Below are 17,125 nucleotides of genomic sequence, written 5' to 3' on the forward strand. Positions count from 1 at the left end.
CATGACACTCACATCAAGGCTTCTGAAAATTAAATTCACTTTTGCTTTAAGAAGAAAGTAAGATCTGCCATAGAATAACTCCTACTGCTTAAAAGCAACTTTCCAACTTTGTCACAAACCAGAAAGCAACACTTAGATCCTTATTTATCTGAAAATTAAGGAATCAGCATTAAACCACGGGGATTTCCCACCTTATCAAAAGCACCTCTCCATTCAGACCATCAGTGTCTGGGTGTAAAAACCTCCAGCATCAAGGCTACGAAGGCTCTTGACAGGATGGTGCTTCTAGGGCAAGTTAAAGCACCTGAGTCTCACTTGGATGGAGCATCCCCAGCAGTTCACTGGTTATCAGACATGACTGCTTTCCAGACAGACCACAGGAATGAGCGTATTCCCTCACAATTCACCAAGCATACAGTCATGGTGACAGGGGAGGATGAGACACTGAAGCAGAAGCAAGCCTTGGAGAGAGTTTTCATTTTCCTTACCATTTTCAAAATTTGTGACTGGTGAACACTGAACAGCATTTTCAAGATACCGAGGTTTCCTAAGCACAAGTTTATGACAGCCATGTGCTCCAGTTTGCTCCAGCTGCCAGAAGGGCTCAGCAGGATGGGTGAGACAGAAAAGCAAGAACACTCCTAAGACCCCACTCAAGGACAGTCCCTAAGGAACAGAACTAAACCCTAGGTAAAACCACAGACACTACGTCTGGATAGTTCCACATATCCCTGCCAAACTCATCTGCTCTGCACGGCGTCACACAGACACACAGAGGATGTCCCCATCCCTCAGAAGTTTACAGTCTAACTGCAATAGCACAGCCTACGTGCAGAGGCACGAAGGGGTTCACCGAGGTTACAAAGGGGGTCAGTGCCAGCTGCAGACACCAAACATGAGCCGCAGCGGTCTCCCTGTCATCTGTCTGTCCATTGAACTCTGCTGTCTGTTAACAACAAAGATCCATGACAGAGCAAAAGCCCCTGGTGAACTCACATCAAACCAGTCAAGACTGAGTAACTGAGAAGCTTGGTACTGGAAACAAGACAGAGAGACAAGCAGAAGAAAAACCTACAGGCCAGTAGGGCAAGACACGGTCAAAGGTCTTTTCTTCTTTATTTTTTTTTCTGTAAAAGACAGTAAGAAAAACCTTTTCTTCAGTTATTTACACACACACACAGAGTACACATTGCTATGAGCTGTAATTACACACTGCTGGACTTTCAGACAGTTTAAACTGAAGTATTAATGCACTTTATAGAAAGCATAGCTTTAAAGTTTATCACAGTTGTTCACTCATACATTTCTATCATTTCAGTCCATTCCTCTGGTAGCGTCACCAGTGAAAACACAGGAGATTGTCACAAAATACACAGAAACTCTAATGAATAGGAAAGACTTGTTGTAGTGTGCTTTTATACTTTGTAATAGTTTTGGTTTTATATCCTCTTATTTTTTCCAAGTAGTTTACCCTAAAATGTACCCCCTCCCTCTACCGGTGTAGTCATTCTCCTTTGTTGAGATCATCCCCAAATCCCCACCCTGGCTCTCTGTCAATCACTCAGCATCCCATCCTCTCTATCTAGAACTTTCAGTCCAAGTCGTCAAGTGATCAGTCGGAGGCCAGGGGTCAGCCCGTCAGCCCACCCAAGTATTATCCTATATGTTATCCCAAATGTCCATTCCCTAAGTTCTCATCCCTGAAGGTTCTTTACTGGTCAGCAAATGTATCTACCTTCGGTTTCCTCCCTCCCTCCCTTTAAATGTAACCTTGGCATCTCTCCTGCAGGCTCTGAGCAAGAGGCACCACTGAGGTGTGGGGCCCCCCAGGAGCTCCAAATAAACCTTGGTTTGGCCCCTTGCAGAGAGTCGGCCTTTTTATCCTCCACCAATGTCTCCAGCATCTCTTCTGCTGCAAAGGCAACTAGCCTAGCTGCCATCAGTACCCTCGGGGCACAAGAGAGTGTACCCCCCCTGCTGTCGACGGCTTCGGGGCTCCCCCTCACACTGTGTGCAGGCCCGGGGCTGGCCGGGGTTCCTGAAAGGCTCACAGAGAGATGGAGATGAAGACTGAAAATACATTTGCCTGGTCTAAGACAGTTCTTAAATTGCCAGAATCCAGTCAATACTGAAGATGGAGATTCTAAATACGCTAAAATAAAAACATTTCCACAAAGAACCACAAGCTAAACAAAGATACACAGAGACTATTTCCAAAAAAAACACACAACATAAATAAAGCATTTCAAAATGATGTCAAGGTGCTAATGACCAAAAGCACAGACATGACTATTAACATATCCTGCCCATGGAGTTCACATTTAGAATTTTCCTAAACTGGAGACACATTTCAGCAGTTATTCATACCACTGTGCTTAATGGGGAGCATCTCACCTGCACAGAAGGGAGTCCGTTCTCACATAAACTTTGAAGTGGCACCCTTTCAGCAGAACCTTAACTCGCTTTAGCAAACACTGCCAAAAAAATCTACCTTAAGGCATTGGGGGGCGGGGATATACCAAAATGACAAGTCAGCAGTCAGCTCATTCTCAGCGAGCATCAAACATAAAGAAAATCCACCATGCTTCAGCAACCCTCCTGGCTGAGCCCAACCAGTCTTCCCAATCTCAGTGGCAGCAGACTGCATCCTTCGGACCAGGTAGGGAAGAAAAAAGGATCATATTTCTACAAGGCCCAGGCACTTTTCCCATCTGCCAGCTGAATGACATATCTGTTCTCAAAACACCCCTGTTATTCCACATTTATACTCAGGACACGACTCACCTCTTTCCTGAAGATACTCTCCACTTTCAGAAGTGAAACTCTACCATTAATTTCCTCTTTTTTCTTGCTTATGGTCCTACACCTAAGAGCATCCCTAAAATGTTCCACAAATCAGGGGTAAAGCACAGTAGTTGTCTCCAGGCCACCTCTCCAGACCTAATCTAACACAAAATTTAGATTCCCCATAGTGCAATCCCATTTTTAGCTGACATACACCGAAAAGCCATGCTGTCGTAACATCCACGGGCACCCAAATACCAATCAATAGCTGCATCACTTTGTAGAAATAAAGACAGCAATTAAAATAATTAATCTAAAATAGTGCTTATACATTGAGCTAAATACATCAGAATAAACTTACCAGCACAGAAAAGCTGTCTATTAGATACCTGTGAAATCCTTGCCCTATGCATGTTAACTAGTATCATTCTTCCAGCATTCAGTTTTCTTTCCAATCCATGTAATTTGTAGACTGAAGGTGTTTTTATATACTGGACAGCACTAGGGTTCAGTTTCCTTTTACCAGGGGTTATAAATTTGACTAGACAGCAACAATTGCTTTTTAATCTAAGCAAACTGGTATGTCAGAGGCAATCAGTATGGCGAAGCTATCCCAGGAGTATCCTAATAATCCCAATGAATCACTTGGCGTTGTATGAAACTGAATAGTTGAACTCTTGGCACAGAATGTCACAAACACTTAATGCAGCAAGTATATGCAGCTGCAAACAGTGAGCTCAGGGACACTTCCCTTCATAGTGTTTGTACTCCTGATCAACTTCTGCTTTTTTGGCATTAACCAGTTTCCAATCATATTAGCTTATTTTCTTTTTTTAATACAATTTCCCATGGGAAAAACCTGACACAAATTTAGGGATGTTATTTGCTATTCCTACCAAAGGTTATATGCTATATTCAGAGAAAAAGATCAGGAAAAAATATGGGAGGGCTCTGATATGAGAGAAAATCTATCAATATAAAGTAGTTAATAAAATAAGGAGACCAAAGTGTTTCTGATGAGAGACTTTTTAACACACAAATGATTACCACACAAATGACATTGATTTCAGAGGAAATATTTCAGTGGACTGAAGCCCTTCTTAGTGGTGTTGCAGCCTAATTGTGTTGCATTCCAAACATATTAAATGAGCATTTAAAAACAATGTTCTCCAATTAAATTATATACCATTTATGGAAAGACATGCAATAATGCCAGCAGTCTATCTTAATTCCATTTTTATTAAAGTATTCTATTAGTTTGAATTACATGCAGATTTTTAAAGCTGAAACTAGAAATACTGCTTTACACACATAATCAGAAATGTTTCAATCTACCTAACTGCACAGAACTATTTTCAAATGAAACTAGCCAGTAATTAACCTAAGACTAAGTCAGTAACCTTACACTAGGTTTCTTTATGTGGTGTGATTCCTACTGCTTCTGAACAGCAGCTAGCCCTACAGAAGTACATTAACTCTGTTAGAGTCCTTAGAGTGTAAAATGTTGTTGAATTCACAAGTGTGTCTATAAAACATGTATCACAGTCTCTTGTCTATCGTGTCTCTAGTCTACAGCAAGTCTGGATAAAAACAGATGTTCTGACTTGAAAATTACTTATCTTTACAACTCAAGAATCCCTGAGGAGGTTTAATCTAGTTGATTTAAAGCTTTGGTTCTTAGCATCAGTTTAGTAGTTCGCTGATTTTACTTCTTAACTAGACAAATGCTCTTCTACATACATGCTAAAAATTCTCAGTAATAATAGCTGCACAAACTACTGACTTGCCTGTAATTTCTGAAGCACAGGTGATCCTAAAGTTTTTTCTACTGTGCATGTGAAAGTCTCCAAGTATCTGGAAAATCCAAGCCAATCACCATCTTCTTCTCATTCCATTTTCCATCTTATTTGACTATGGAACATACAGTAGAAGTCATTAAGCTGCATTTCACAGTTTATGGTTTTAATGGTTTTGCCACATTAGATGCACGATACATTTTCAAGCATCAAAAACTAGGCTTTGCTATCTAACATTTCATAAAGATAATAAAAGCTAATGAGCACTCATGATCTATGATCTGACAAGACATCTGCTCTGTTCTTTCCAAGATAAAATACTCACCCTGCCTTGTTCTGGCACAGTGGGAGAGAACAAATATAAACCAATTAACCATTCTAAACTATAAGCTATATTAAGTTATAGTTTCTCAACAGGCTTTTCATACCCTGTTGCTAATAGGGCACAGGTGTCCTAAAAAACAGTCTTTGAATGGAGTAATTAAATCCTGCTAACTTCGCATGGTCAGCTGCAGTCAACAGCACTGTTCAGTTTCAGCAGAAAAAAACCCTGTTCAAAACAAGCAATAACAAGGTTGATGTTATACCAAGAGTCCAGCATCAACAGCTCTCTTCCCATTATCTACATATTTACATCATGCTTTCTTATTACAGGAGGATTTTAGAGGAATTTCATTCTAGTCTCTTAGGGGGGTAAGTAGTGCAAACATTACAAGAAATCCTACAACATACATCATAAGGGACGTGACTAACACAGGGCACAGAAGCAACAAGAATAATTTGCTATACCATTGTGAGGCTGTAACAGGGAGATGTGTCATAGGAAACTGTTGAGAACATTAAAATTCTGCTCTCCCTTACATTTCAAAGCCAGCTGCCAAGCATATTAGGTGAACTGTTTGAGACCAAACTCAGCTTGTTGTCACCTACAGTATAACACAGAAGTGGAAAAAAAAATTTCTTTTTTGTCTTCATTCAGCCTTGCAGTATGACTTATTTTGAACACTGCAGGAGCATGCAATGTTTTAGCTTCCTGGAAACTGTTGTATATTACTGTAAATAAAACATGTGAAAGGGGAAAAAAAAGCACAGATTGCATAGCGGTTAATGAACATTATTTACAGTAAAACCTTAGATAAAGAAAAAAAAATCCCAGTTTACATAAAGAAAACAAATACCCAATGCCTGACAAATATCTCGTACTGCTCAAAACACTGTCCTCTATCAATGTACCTTGCAGAAGCACATAATAAAATAAGCTACAGAACCAGGGAACCAAGCACAGCCCAGCTGTTCAAGAAAGCCAAGTACTTTTCCTAAACTGAAGGATCCAAAGTAACTGGGATTAAATGTTGAAACATCACACATCCTCAAACATCTAACCTATTCAAATAGCCTAAGCTTCCTCAAGCATGCCAGAGAAGAACAGTGCCTCCCCATTTCCTTTCAGGAAAGGGAATGAAATCTTGTGATTTCAATGAGGATTAATTGGGCAAGCTTTGGTCCATTTCCCTGCACTTCTTGTCATCCCATTCACTTTTATTGCTTTCACTTGGTTTTGGATTTTTTTTCCTTTTTTTTCCTTAACATTTCATTTCTTTAGTTTCTTCTACTTTCTGTTTGTTTACCTTTCTTCCCTGATTTCAGGATTTTAATTGGAGTAACTTTGGCAAGTTCTGGTCCTTTTCACTGCCCCTCATTTCATCTCGGTCCATTTGGTTGTAGTCATTCCATTTCCAAATTTTCTGGTTTTCTTTCAATTGCACTTTTTTTGGTCATATCTCCTTTCCAGAGCATTTGTTAAGACTTTGTTGTCTGATTTCAAGATTTCATTCCCTTTCCTGAAAGCAACAGCCAAGCAGCTTTCCCTGGACTGTTCTGCTGAAAGTGTCTGCTCTTTCCAGTACTTAAAACTGGTATTCTCCTCATGTGGCAGCTACAGACTCTGTCTCAGAATTTAAATCAACATTTATACAACATATGCACAAATGGCACCAAAAAGGAAATGAAGCTAGTAAGTTCATGTATAAAGCTTAGTCCAGAGGAAAATTAGTGTGGCAAGATGGTCCATGGATTTCCCTCTCACTCCCCCAGAGAGATGATGTATGCTTTAGATTAAAATAAATAAAATCTGAAAAAAAATAAATAATTCTATATAAATTTTTGACATGAGATTCTAACTATCACAGTTTTGTCAGTTAACCTCATAAGCTCAGTTTACTTCCTTGTGCATTTTTTTATGTCTATCCATACACTTTGACAATGACTTCTCAAATACTGGTTCCATGACAATTTAAATTATAGAAAGATTAATAAAATCCTGGTAGAAAAAAGAACAATCTGCCCACAGAGACACACAAATTTGTCACATTCCGATTCTGGTTAAAATATTAAAATTTAATTAATAGCTTTTGAACATACAATTATATCAAGGAAAGAGTAAAGGCATTCAAACAATGGATATAGATCTTAAACAGTATTTACAAATTCTAAACTGAAAGTTGACTATAAAGTCACAAATACTTTAAATATTTAGTAGAATATAGTGTAAATTCTAATATAAACTAGATAAACTCAATCTGTTGTTTTTTCCAGTCATAACAGTCTAATCTTTACATATTATATACATTAGAATACTAAAAAGTTATAAAATTTTCTTTCTGTTGCTATGCAAAGAAACGGAAAATACATCAGCTCTGTCTTACTGTACAATATTCCAATTGAACTTTCTGTAGTGGTCTGCAAAAATAAATGGCACTTTCACATGCAACAAGGCATAAAGTACAGCTCTTTTCATTTGCAGTATTCCATCTGAGTGCAAAGTAAACTGCAATGCAAATGTCATTTAACCACATAGTTGGAAATCAAATGTAAACTGTGGAAAGAGATTCTGACAAACTTTCTCAGATTGAAGTAATAGTGAAAAGCATGTGAACTGATTTCCATACAGATCTGTAATTTTAAAAAATGAAAATACAGCATACTGAGAAGTTTGTTATGATGGGTCAGAGCTACCTTGACAACACAATAATGGAAAGCTGATGATGCTGTTCTGAAACCCAGCCCTGCCAATGGGCTGCAGCATCTAAGATGCTTTTCTATTGACAGTTTCCAAAATTACTTCTGCCACTCAAAATTGCACATTAACAGTCAGATGGGTTTTCTAGACTTCATTATGCCATTGTGTAACCATAGCTTCCACAGTGCAATGCCACAAGAAGCCTGTCTTTCAGGATTTCTTTACTTGGATATTCAGGTAACTTGAGCATGTTGATACTGAAAAGACAAAAAAAAAAAAAAAAAGGACACCACAGTTCAGAAAAAAACTCAACAGTAAAGATTTCTGATTAAAAACCCTGAAGAGATCACATGTATGGAAGAAAACAAGCCTGCACAGACTTTTAGTACCACTGAGCATTTGAATATATTGAAGGAAATTAAGTTGCTTTCCACTTCAGTAAATTATAATACAGTAATTTAACTTTAATATTCCTTTATTAATTTCACTACCTTTAATTAGACAAATTCAAGTTGCAAACAATGAGCAAACATAATGTAACATCTTTTGGGATAAACCCACCACTTTCATGTTGGAGACTGAATACTGCAAAAAATGTTTAAATTTTTTTTGACCTTTTAATATTCTAAAGAACTGTACTTTTGACTGTGACTGACATGAAAAAGCCCTGGTTTTAAGATATTTTAATGAGAATAGTTATCATACCATGTGCTTGATGTTGGTAAAAGATTTGCAGTATATGGCACAGCAGCAATAGTAAAATTTTGCAATCCACTGCCCCCCATTATATGGGCAAAGCCACCATGAGGCACCCTGGAACTGAGAAAATGTACAGAAATTAGAGCAATGCAATAATGTTATAAGACAAAAAAATGTTATCTTTACACTGAAAAGATCTCTTACTCAGGATAATTTGACAGTTACTAATCCTCATACTAAAGTTCCCTTTTTCTTACTGATTTCAAAATTCTTGTTGTTTAAAAGCTTTTAATTACAAGAGCAAGTAACACATTAGTCCACTGACAATAGGCACCATATTGTTTGGCTGACATTTAAGATAATTCTGCCTGCAAGAAGGACTCATTTCTACAACCAGTTTTTGTTGCACAATGTTCACAGAATCACAATATTCTGAGTTGGAAAGGACCCACAAGGATTGAAATCTGACTCCTAACTCTGCAGGGACCACACCATGTGCCTGAGACTGCTGTCCAAATCCTTCTTGAACTCTGTCAGGCTGGTGCTATGACCATTTCCCTGGGGAACCTGTTCCAGTGCCCAATCAACTTCTGGGGGAAAAGACTTTCCCTGACATCCAACCTAAACCTCCCTGACACAGCTTCACATCATTCCCTTGGGTCCCGTCTCCGGTCACGAGAGAAGAGATCAGTGCCTGCTCCTCCACTGCTCCTCCTGAGGAAGCTGTAGACTGCAATGAGCTCTCCAAGGTCCCCTCTCAGTCTCCTCTTCTCCAGACTGAACAGACCAAGTGTCCTCAGCCACTCCTTATATGGATTCCCCTTCAAGGCCCTTCACCATCTTGATGACCTCTTTGGATGCCTTCTAACAGATTTATATCCTTCTTATATTGTGGCATGATCTCAGTTAAGACAAACATGTCTATTTATGTTTAAAGTTTAAGCTACATCACAAAACAGTTTATTCTCTGATTACTATCTGTGGGACAAATGACCAAAGTGTCCTTGACATGTCTGTTCATTTACTACTTCAGACCAAATACTTCAAGTAACTAATAAAACCATTACATCAGTCACACTATAGCCCAGTGACAAACTACGGCAAAACCAGAACACACTAAAAAATCACTAGCATCTTCAGGAATGCAATCTCACTTAATCATATTACTCTTTTTTTTCCTTTACCAGCATTATTCAAAGATTACTCCAGGTGTAAATGGGCAACAGCCCATTGTTCAGACTCCCTCTCTATCATTTGAAACTAACAAATAGAATTAAATTCAGATATTCAGATATTTTCGTAATATCAACTTAAGCTGACATACACTACAAGATAACATCTTGCTCGCACAGCCCTTGCATCAAAAAAAAAAAAAAAAAAAAAAAGGCCAGCAGCAAGTGCAACAGAAGAAGTAATGTTCCCACTCACAGTAAAACTACCTGGCAAAAATGCACAAGCATAATGGTTGCTGCTGCTGAATGTGAAGGAGCTGGGACACAACTCACAGTAATGCCTTTTAAACCTACCTTTTAGAACTAGTTGTAGTATCTGACACATAAATCTGTATTACCCAGCTTAACAACAGCAATGTTGATCATAGTTCAAACACTGCTACACAAAGTAACCACTATGGAGAGAAGTGCTGATTATTTGCAGCATATAATTGCTGATACAAATGGAATTGTGCTTACAGCAACAATTCAGAACAGCAGTAAAGATGGTACATCAGTACTCTTATACCATGGTTTTGGCTCACATTCCAATACAGTCCTGCCTCCCTTGCAACGACTTTTTTTTCTCCCCTCTGATAAACAGCCCACATTCAAATCAACAATAAAACAGGGAACTAACTGCTGAAAATTTCTTTCAGTCCACTATTATCTAAAGTTTTTTCAATGTAACATTATAATACTTTCCATATAACAGGTCAAAATCATAAAGCATGGTCAAGGCTTCGAACACTTAAAAGAAAGAGATAACTGCCAACTTGTGCCTCCAAGCATGAGTTTTCTCTCCAAGCAAAACACTGCCAATATAGTAAAGAAAACCTTCTAAATAAATGCAAGAAATATCACAATAGCTGTGTGCAAGAGCAATAATAGAATTTCATAGCTTTGGAAATTTCTACGTTTACATCTGAATCATGATGTTTCTACCTATTTTTCCACCGACAAGTTTTGCATAAATTTGCTCAGAATGAAAACACTGTAGAAGAGATTTTAAGGTTGTTCCTTATGTTTTCTTATTCTTATATGACAGTAGACTCATATATCTTTCATATTTAACAACTATACTGAATTTTCCTTAAAAGAGCATAAGCATATTGCTTATTGCTCCACAAAAACTACAGTCCCCAAAGAAGTTCTATACAATCTTTGCAGCTGTGGAATTCAAATAAAGTAGAATTTATCATTTAGAATCTATTAAGCTGTCAACACTTCCTTCCAACTGTTCACTAAAAACCCCATCAGAAGTTGCCAGTAGAAAATTAACAATAAATTAGCCAAATACCATTATAAATATCAAACAGATCAAGAGGAGAAAAATAAGAAGAGCTTGTAGAATTGGCAATATCTCAAGCAGCTGTTAGGTAAGAAAGAATAAATGGCATCATAAGTGAACTTTCAGATCCCCAATATGAGCCACAAAAATATTTAGGCTTTTTCTTGGGTGTGCCAAGACCTCCAAACATGTTCAAACTTTGCTCATGACAATTACTTTACTATTAAAAGATGTCTCAAAATTGGAGTTAACTACAAATGCAATGTTATCTCTACTGAAACTACCAAAGCAGGACTTCATAACAGAAAAAGAGAGAGAGATGTAAAATGGGGGAAGAAGACAAAAGGAAAAGTTTAAGAAATATTTAGAGATGTCAGAGAAACACTGAAGACATAATCATAAATCTATGTTATTAAATTCACTAAATTAATTTCATAGTCTTTGATTGGAAAGAAAGAACAGCTCCACTTCCCACACGCACAAAAAATCAAGTAAGTGAATGTGCAGAAGAGTATAAAGGGAAATGGAGGGGAAAAAAAAGACTTTTGAATGTAGCCTGCCAACCAGTACCCATAGAAACAAATTCTTCACTAAGGCCAGAAAAACATCATAGTTTGAAATCAGGTATACTTTTAATGTAAAATTTTACTTAAGGTATCAGCTGACTACTGTACTAGGCTCACAGAAAAGTCAACATCTAAATCTTCCATTTAAAAGAAAGTGGGACTGTCTGGGGACTTATGTGCAAAAATGCCAACTGCATATCACTATTAGAGGTAACTTTCAAAACGTAAATATTTATGAAAAAATACATCTATTGCATTTCAAACACTGAAGAAAAAACAAAGGGTTCCTCTGAGGTAATACAGGAAAAAAAATCCTAAACAGATTGTTTTTAAATTCTAGACCACAGTTCTTAAAGCCACACCAAAAATTTCTTTCCTACTAACAAGCAAATGGGTAAGAACAAGACAGTAGGTGATTTGTGACCAAAACGAATGATGCTGACGCACGTATTAATCAGACAGTGTAACTGTTTACTTGATAGAAAGCACCTCTTAGAATCCAGTAGATTATCCCAAATGCCATGAAAATACTGAATGCCACTTCAGTATCATTTGGAATGTTTTAAGAAGCATTTGAAACATGACTTTACATTTTAAAGATCCTTATTTCCTGTCTAGATTTAGAAATGGACCAGTCCACTAAAAATGAAAGACCAGCAGCTGGCATGCCATACATGTGCATTTACAACTTCAGGAATCATTTCTTCAGAGGACAGAAAGATCAATGTGCATACAACTAGCTTAAACCATCCATGATCCCTAAAACCAAGAAAATTCATAATAAATCAAGGGAAACTAATAGAATTTAGAGACCAGGCCATTTGATGATACATGCGTGGCTGTGAAATTCCTTAATATAAAAGGTAGTTTTGATGATCTTAATTTGTATCTTATCCTTGCTTAACCACAAAACTTATACACAAAAGGTCAACTACTCTACTACTCCTAGAATATTAAGGAAACATCAAGCCAAGAAGATACTGTGATCTCTGCCTGCTACCAGAAAAAGACTGGATTGCACAACTGAGGTGTCACATTTATGTCTATGAATCCACTTTGTGGAATGTCTGTACCCACAAGCTCAGCAACTCACCCAGCTCATAGGGGCATTTATTGATAAAACATTCCCTTACTGCACCCAAACCATAAGGGAAATACAAGTGGCTTTCCCTAGAGAACAAATCGAATTTAGGACAGAAAACCTTTAAAAAGCAGACAGTCTTCGATAAGGCTACATCTTTACTTATCTTGACACACTGCACTAATGTTAAATTCAACTCAGCTTGAGAAGAAGGATATTCTGTATATACTGACTCAAGTGGTACCTACTTATCTCATATATTACAGCCTCAGCTGATTGCTGAAAAAGTCAAGAGTCACATAAACATGCAACAGGAAAAAGAATATAAAACTCATTTAAATTCACTACGGCCTTGTCAAGAACAGCCTGGACAGCAACAAAGGCCTCTTGCAAACTGGTCAAGTATAATAAATAAGTAATCAATCATTTTGCAAGCAACAGAGACAGCAAAAGTATTAACACACTCTTTGTCTACTTCCATCAACGTATAGAACAACCAGTATGCAAAACAGTTTCTAGATGATCTTTTATGGTCTCTCAAGTCTCTGGTCTTATTTCAGAGTATCTAGACAATGTATCTGTTCTTACAGAAGAGTCTCTCACCTGCCAGTAACAAACTGTAATAGTAACACTCTCTCTTCCTGAGTTAGTTCTTCCACCACGTCCCAGAACCACTAAATGACAAAAAAAGTTAGTTTATATTTTCCATTACATACTTGTAGTACTTGAAAATACACTGATAAAACAATAAATAGAATATATGTAAGTTTACTACTTAAATTATGGATTTTTTTTGTACCAAATTCATAAATAATTGTTACTTAATGTAGAAATACAGTATAAAAAAACCTCCACAAATTTCAGCCAAAATAAGCTTGCACAAACACATACAGATAATGACAACAACCAAACCACATTTTTAAATTAATTTGTCTACATTGTTAAAAAAACAAACAAACAAATAAATAATTTTACCTGAATAACTTGGTCTCCTCTCTCGTAGCCACTGGTGTATTCTGTATTTTTTAACCAGTCATTCACATCAATTTCTGGCATACCAGACAACAAAAGCTCCTTCAGGAGAAGCACATAGATTGTGATCAGTCCTCCTGACTAACCACCTATTTCAAGAGTTTATGCTATTTTAAGAAGTAATGTTTTAAGAAGTAGAAAGCTTGCAGTGCTGTTTCACTTTATCGCAACCTCATGGAACCCACGACTAAATTTTAATACCTGAAAATTCTTGAATTCAGAAAACTTCATATGACCTCTTTAATTTACATATGCACTAGCAAGAGAGAAAAATTATAGCCAAAGAACCTAAAAGAAAAAACCTCTGAGTCTTGCCATGGCTTCAGAGAAAATCTGAGATGTGCTGGTTACAGAAGATCAAACCACCAGCAAGTATTTACTCTGTGACTCAGAAGAAGTAAAGACAATAGACAGCATCTCCTTACTCTTATAGGATTTCTGTTCTCCTCAAGGAAAATACGCAAAGACTTAAAGGCCACAACATGCTGATTCCATACTGAAATTACAATTTAGGGCATTTATTACTGCTATGTGAAGTCTGAGGAAGATGGTAATCCTGAGTAATTAGAAAAAGCAGGAATACACATAATGAGATCTTCACTGATAGACGCCCAGGAAAAAAAGCCAATGTGGAATCTACAAAATCTTTATTTTGTGGTTACTGAGCTTTACTTCTATATAATTTACACTGCTGATGAAATATGCTGAACAAAGCATTTACAAATACATAGGCATTTCAGCTTACCAGTTCATATTCATCAAAAAGTTGGATCAAAGATGGTGGAATGAACATATGGAAGCCTTGTAAAAAGGCATTTATCTGAGGCTGAATGGCTCTTGTCATTCTGAGCTCTGTCACAAGCTGGACATACTCAGCCTGCAAAACAGAAAACAATATTAAGATAAACCCCAGCAAAACCACACAGTGCTCAAGCAAACTCCCACACACAAACGCAGTCCTCAATGCAAATCTCTTCCACTGTAAGGTAGTAAGAGTCCCTTTGTATTTTTCACGTGGAAGCAACTCAAAATAAACCCCTTCTGCTCTTCTGCCTTCCTTCCTAAGACAATTCCAAAACAGAAGTGTTTGAATTGTTACATAAACCAGTCAAAAAACAGGGACTTCGACTAGGATAAAGGAAGTAAACAAAACTTAATTTGTCATGCCCATATCTAATACCACTTCCATTATGCTCAATTGAGGGCATAAACACACCAGTGTTTGTAAGCAAAAATATTCCATTTAAGCAAACTGACATTACTCAGGAAAAGTTTATTAGTCTTAATAAGAATTACATTTTCTTAAAAGAAAGTCTTGAAAAATTTCCTTAGTTTTTAAAAAAGAAAAACACCAGAAAAGAATTTCCATCATTGCCAGGGAATAGACTACAACATGCTTTAGAGATCTGGGGGCTCCTTTCCCTTTAGAAGATGCCAGCCAGAAAAGGAATCCACCAGAACTTTGCTTTTGTTAAGAACACAAAAGCCTAGGAGGCGTTAATGGAAGAAGGCTTTTAGGAGTCAAGAGCCTATTAGAAAGGAAAAGTGCCTACATTAAAATTCTATAAACATCTACCCTGACCAAATTACAGAAGTGTAATAAAGTTTCTTCACTCAAGAAAATAGTTTTCTACTTGAAAACAAAATTTATTCCTAGATTATTTAGGTACTCTGTTTAAAGAAATGTTTTGACTTCGTAATCATGACTTTTAATAAGAAAATCATGAAATGTATCTCCCAATTAAACCATCTAAACTATCAGTTTCCTTCAAGAGAACAATCTCACGAAAATACTACTTTGATTTTTAATTTTAAAATATTTCAACCTAAACTTTTACGTTCTGAACCTGCACAAAAGCAACCCAGCATTTTTTCTTTCCTCCATTTCAGAAAAAGAGAATAAAGTATGCAACATTTCAAAACAGAAGGGTGCTTTTTAAACACAGCTCCTTACATTCAGAAATGTACTGAGGGTTTTTTTAATAGTTGAAAGATACTTTTAAATGCATTATCACCATTTTATTAGACTGAGAGAACAATTAATTTGTGAAGTGCTCTGAAGAAGAACATGACCTAATAATGTCTTCAACTGCAGTACTGGTCCCAAAAATATAGTTTCTCTCTAGTAATCTCCCCAGGTTGCTTCTACTATCAGTGGAGCTGAAGACAGCTCCCTTCTCTAGGGACTGAAGGTCAGCCAAAGGAGACTAACTGCACTAGACAAAAGTCAGTCTGTGAATACAGAAGAAATCAGAAATTTTTGCAATACCAGGATTCAAAACAGCATTAACACTGGTTGTTTTCAATGATCAGAAATGCTTGTTTTACATCTCTTAAGCTGTTCTTATGTAAATTAGGCTACCCAGAAAAACAGGGCAGCAGAAAGAAAAATTCACAACCTCATTTTGAAAAATCCATTTTAAAAAATTACTTTTTTTATGCTTGACAAAAATACTACATTGAACACTTTAGTTATGAAAGAAAGAAGCTGCTATAGTTTAGGTGTAACAAGAAATGTTTAAGAAAGCCTGGAACAGCCAAGCATCCTGGCTATCAGTACGGGCACATGATGAAAGACCTGTAGCACAGAATTTACATAATACACGTCAGTAAACAACCTGGTCAATTTGTTTTGCTTTCTGTGCACTTAATTTACATTTTTTTCCCCTCTGAAGCCTTAGGCACACATTACAAAACAGAAATACCTACATCATTTCAGATCTACATATGCGTTCCTACATAGTACATAAAGTTATGATCCAGGCTTCTTTAAGGAAAGGAGATTTGATTGAAAACACATTAGATGGGCATCACAAATATAATGACAAAGTCTAGTTTGGGTGAGGGGTTGTTCTGTATTTTACTTTGAGGTAAATAAAGCAGAGATCATGCTTCCTCAATTTCACAATCCCATATACTGTGAGATGTGGATCAATGGTTATGATGATTTTCAGATTCAGAGAGCAGCTCCATTTTAAAGCTGCCTGGAAAAAAAAATACCAACTATTTTACTGCCAAACAGAATGGCCAGCTCACAGACAGGTTCTGGAAGGATTGAGAAAGGCATAGGATTGTGGAAATCTGCACCATTCTTTAATATAACACAAAGTCAAACCTTGACTACACCTGATTTTATTTTTTTCCTAAAAAGTAGAAAGCTGCAAAATGATACACAGCAAAGAGCAAAGATAAATTCAGGACAAAGCCTGACTTTTCCCTTTGAAGTCTCTCCATTACCATGACAAAAGGCATTTGAACCAAGCTATAACTGTATTTCAGCTGGGCTACATGGACACAGCAATTGCAAGACATGAATATTTGCATCATCTAATTGTCCCACAGCTATTCACCTATTACACAGTTGATATAAAAAAAGAAAATTACCCCATTGAAAGAAAATAACACTTTACAAATAGCTCTAACTAGTAGTGCATTTACTCTGTTGCAGTTTTCAATGAGAGAAAGGGACGATATGGGTGGTTTCTGTGCAGGGAAGGGCAAGTGTGTGTTTGCTTCTAATTTTGGCACAGGGGATTTTTTTGTGTATGTGTTTGTTCTTTAGGTTTTTTAAGCTATAAAGATTCATTCATAATTTAATTTTAACAGATAATCTGCTAGTGTGCATATACAGCAAATTCTTTTAGAA

General features: G+C 36.9%; 1 protein-coding gene across 4 annotated transcripts in view; it reads right to left on the bottom strand.

The window, feature by feature from the left end:
* Positions 1-354: 354 nt before the first annotated feature.
* HACE1 (HECT domain and ankyrin repeat containing E3 ubiquitin protein ligase 1) overlaps positions 355-17,125 on the bottom strand; it is a 54,701-nt gene continuing 37,930 nt past the window's right edge. For 2 of the 4 annotated variants that reach the window (XM_038132023.1, XM_038132022.1), the window contains 5 exons: positions 14,225-14,356; positions 13,423-13,521; positions 13,051-13,121; positions 8,305-8,418; positions 355-7,856 (listed from right to left, as the gene is read on the bottom strand). In XM_038132023.1, the coding sequence (XP_037987951.1) occupies positions 7,754-7,856; positions 8,305-8,418; positions 13,051-13,121; positions 13,423-13,521; positions 14,225-14,356 (519 nt within the window). In that variant the 3' untranslated portion in view covers positions 355-7,753. The remainder of the gene's footprint in view (positions 7,857-8,304; positions 8,419-13,050; positions 13,122-13,422; positions 13,522-14,224; positions 14,357-17,125) is intronic. The other 2 variants (XM_038132020.1, XM_038132021.1) reach the window with 2 other exon arrangements.

The sequence above is a fragment of the Motacilla alba genome, chromosome 3, assembly GCF_015832195.1.
Source record: "Motacilla alba alba isolate MOTALB_02 chromosome 3, Motacilla_alba_V1.0_pri, whole genome shotgun sequence".
Lineage (NCBI taxonomy): Eukaryota > Metazoa > Chordata > Aves > Passeriformes > Motacillidae > Motacilla > Motacilla alba.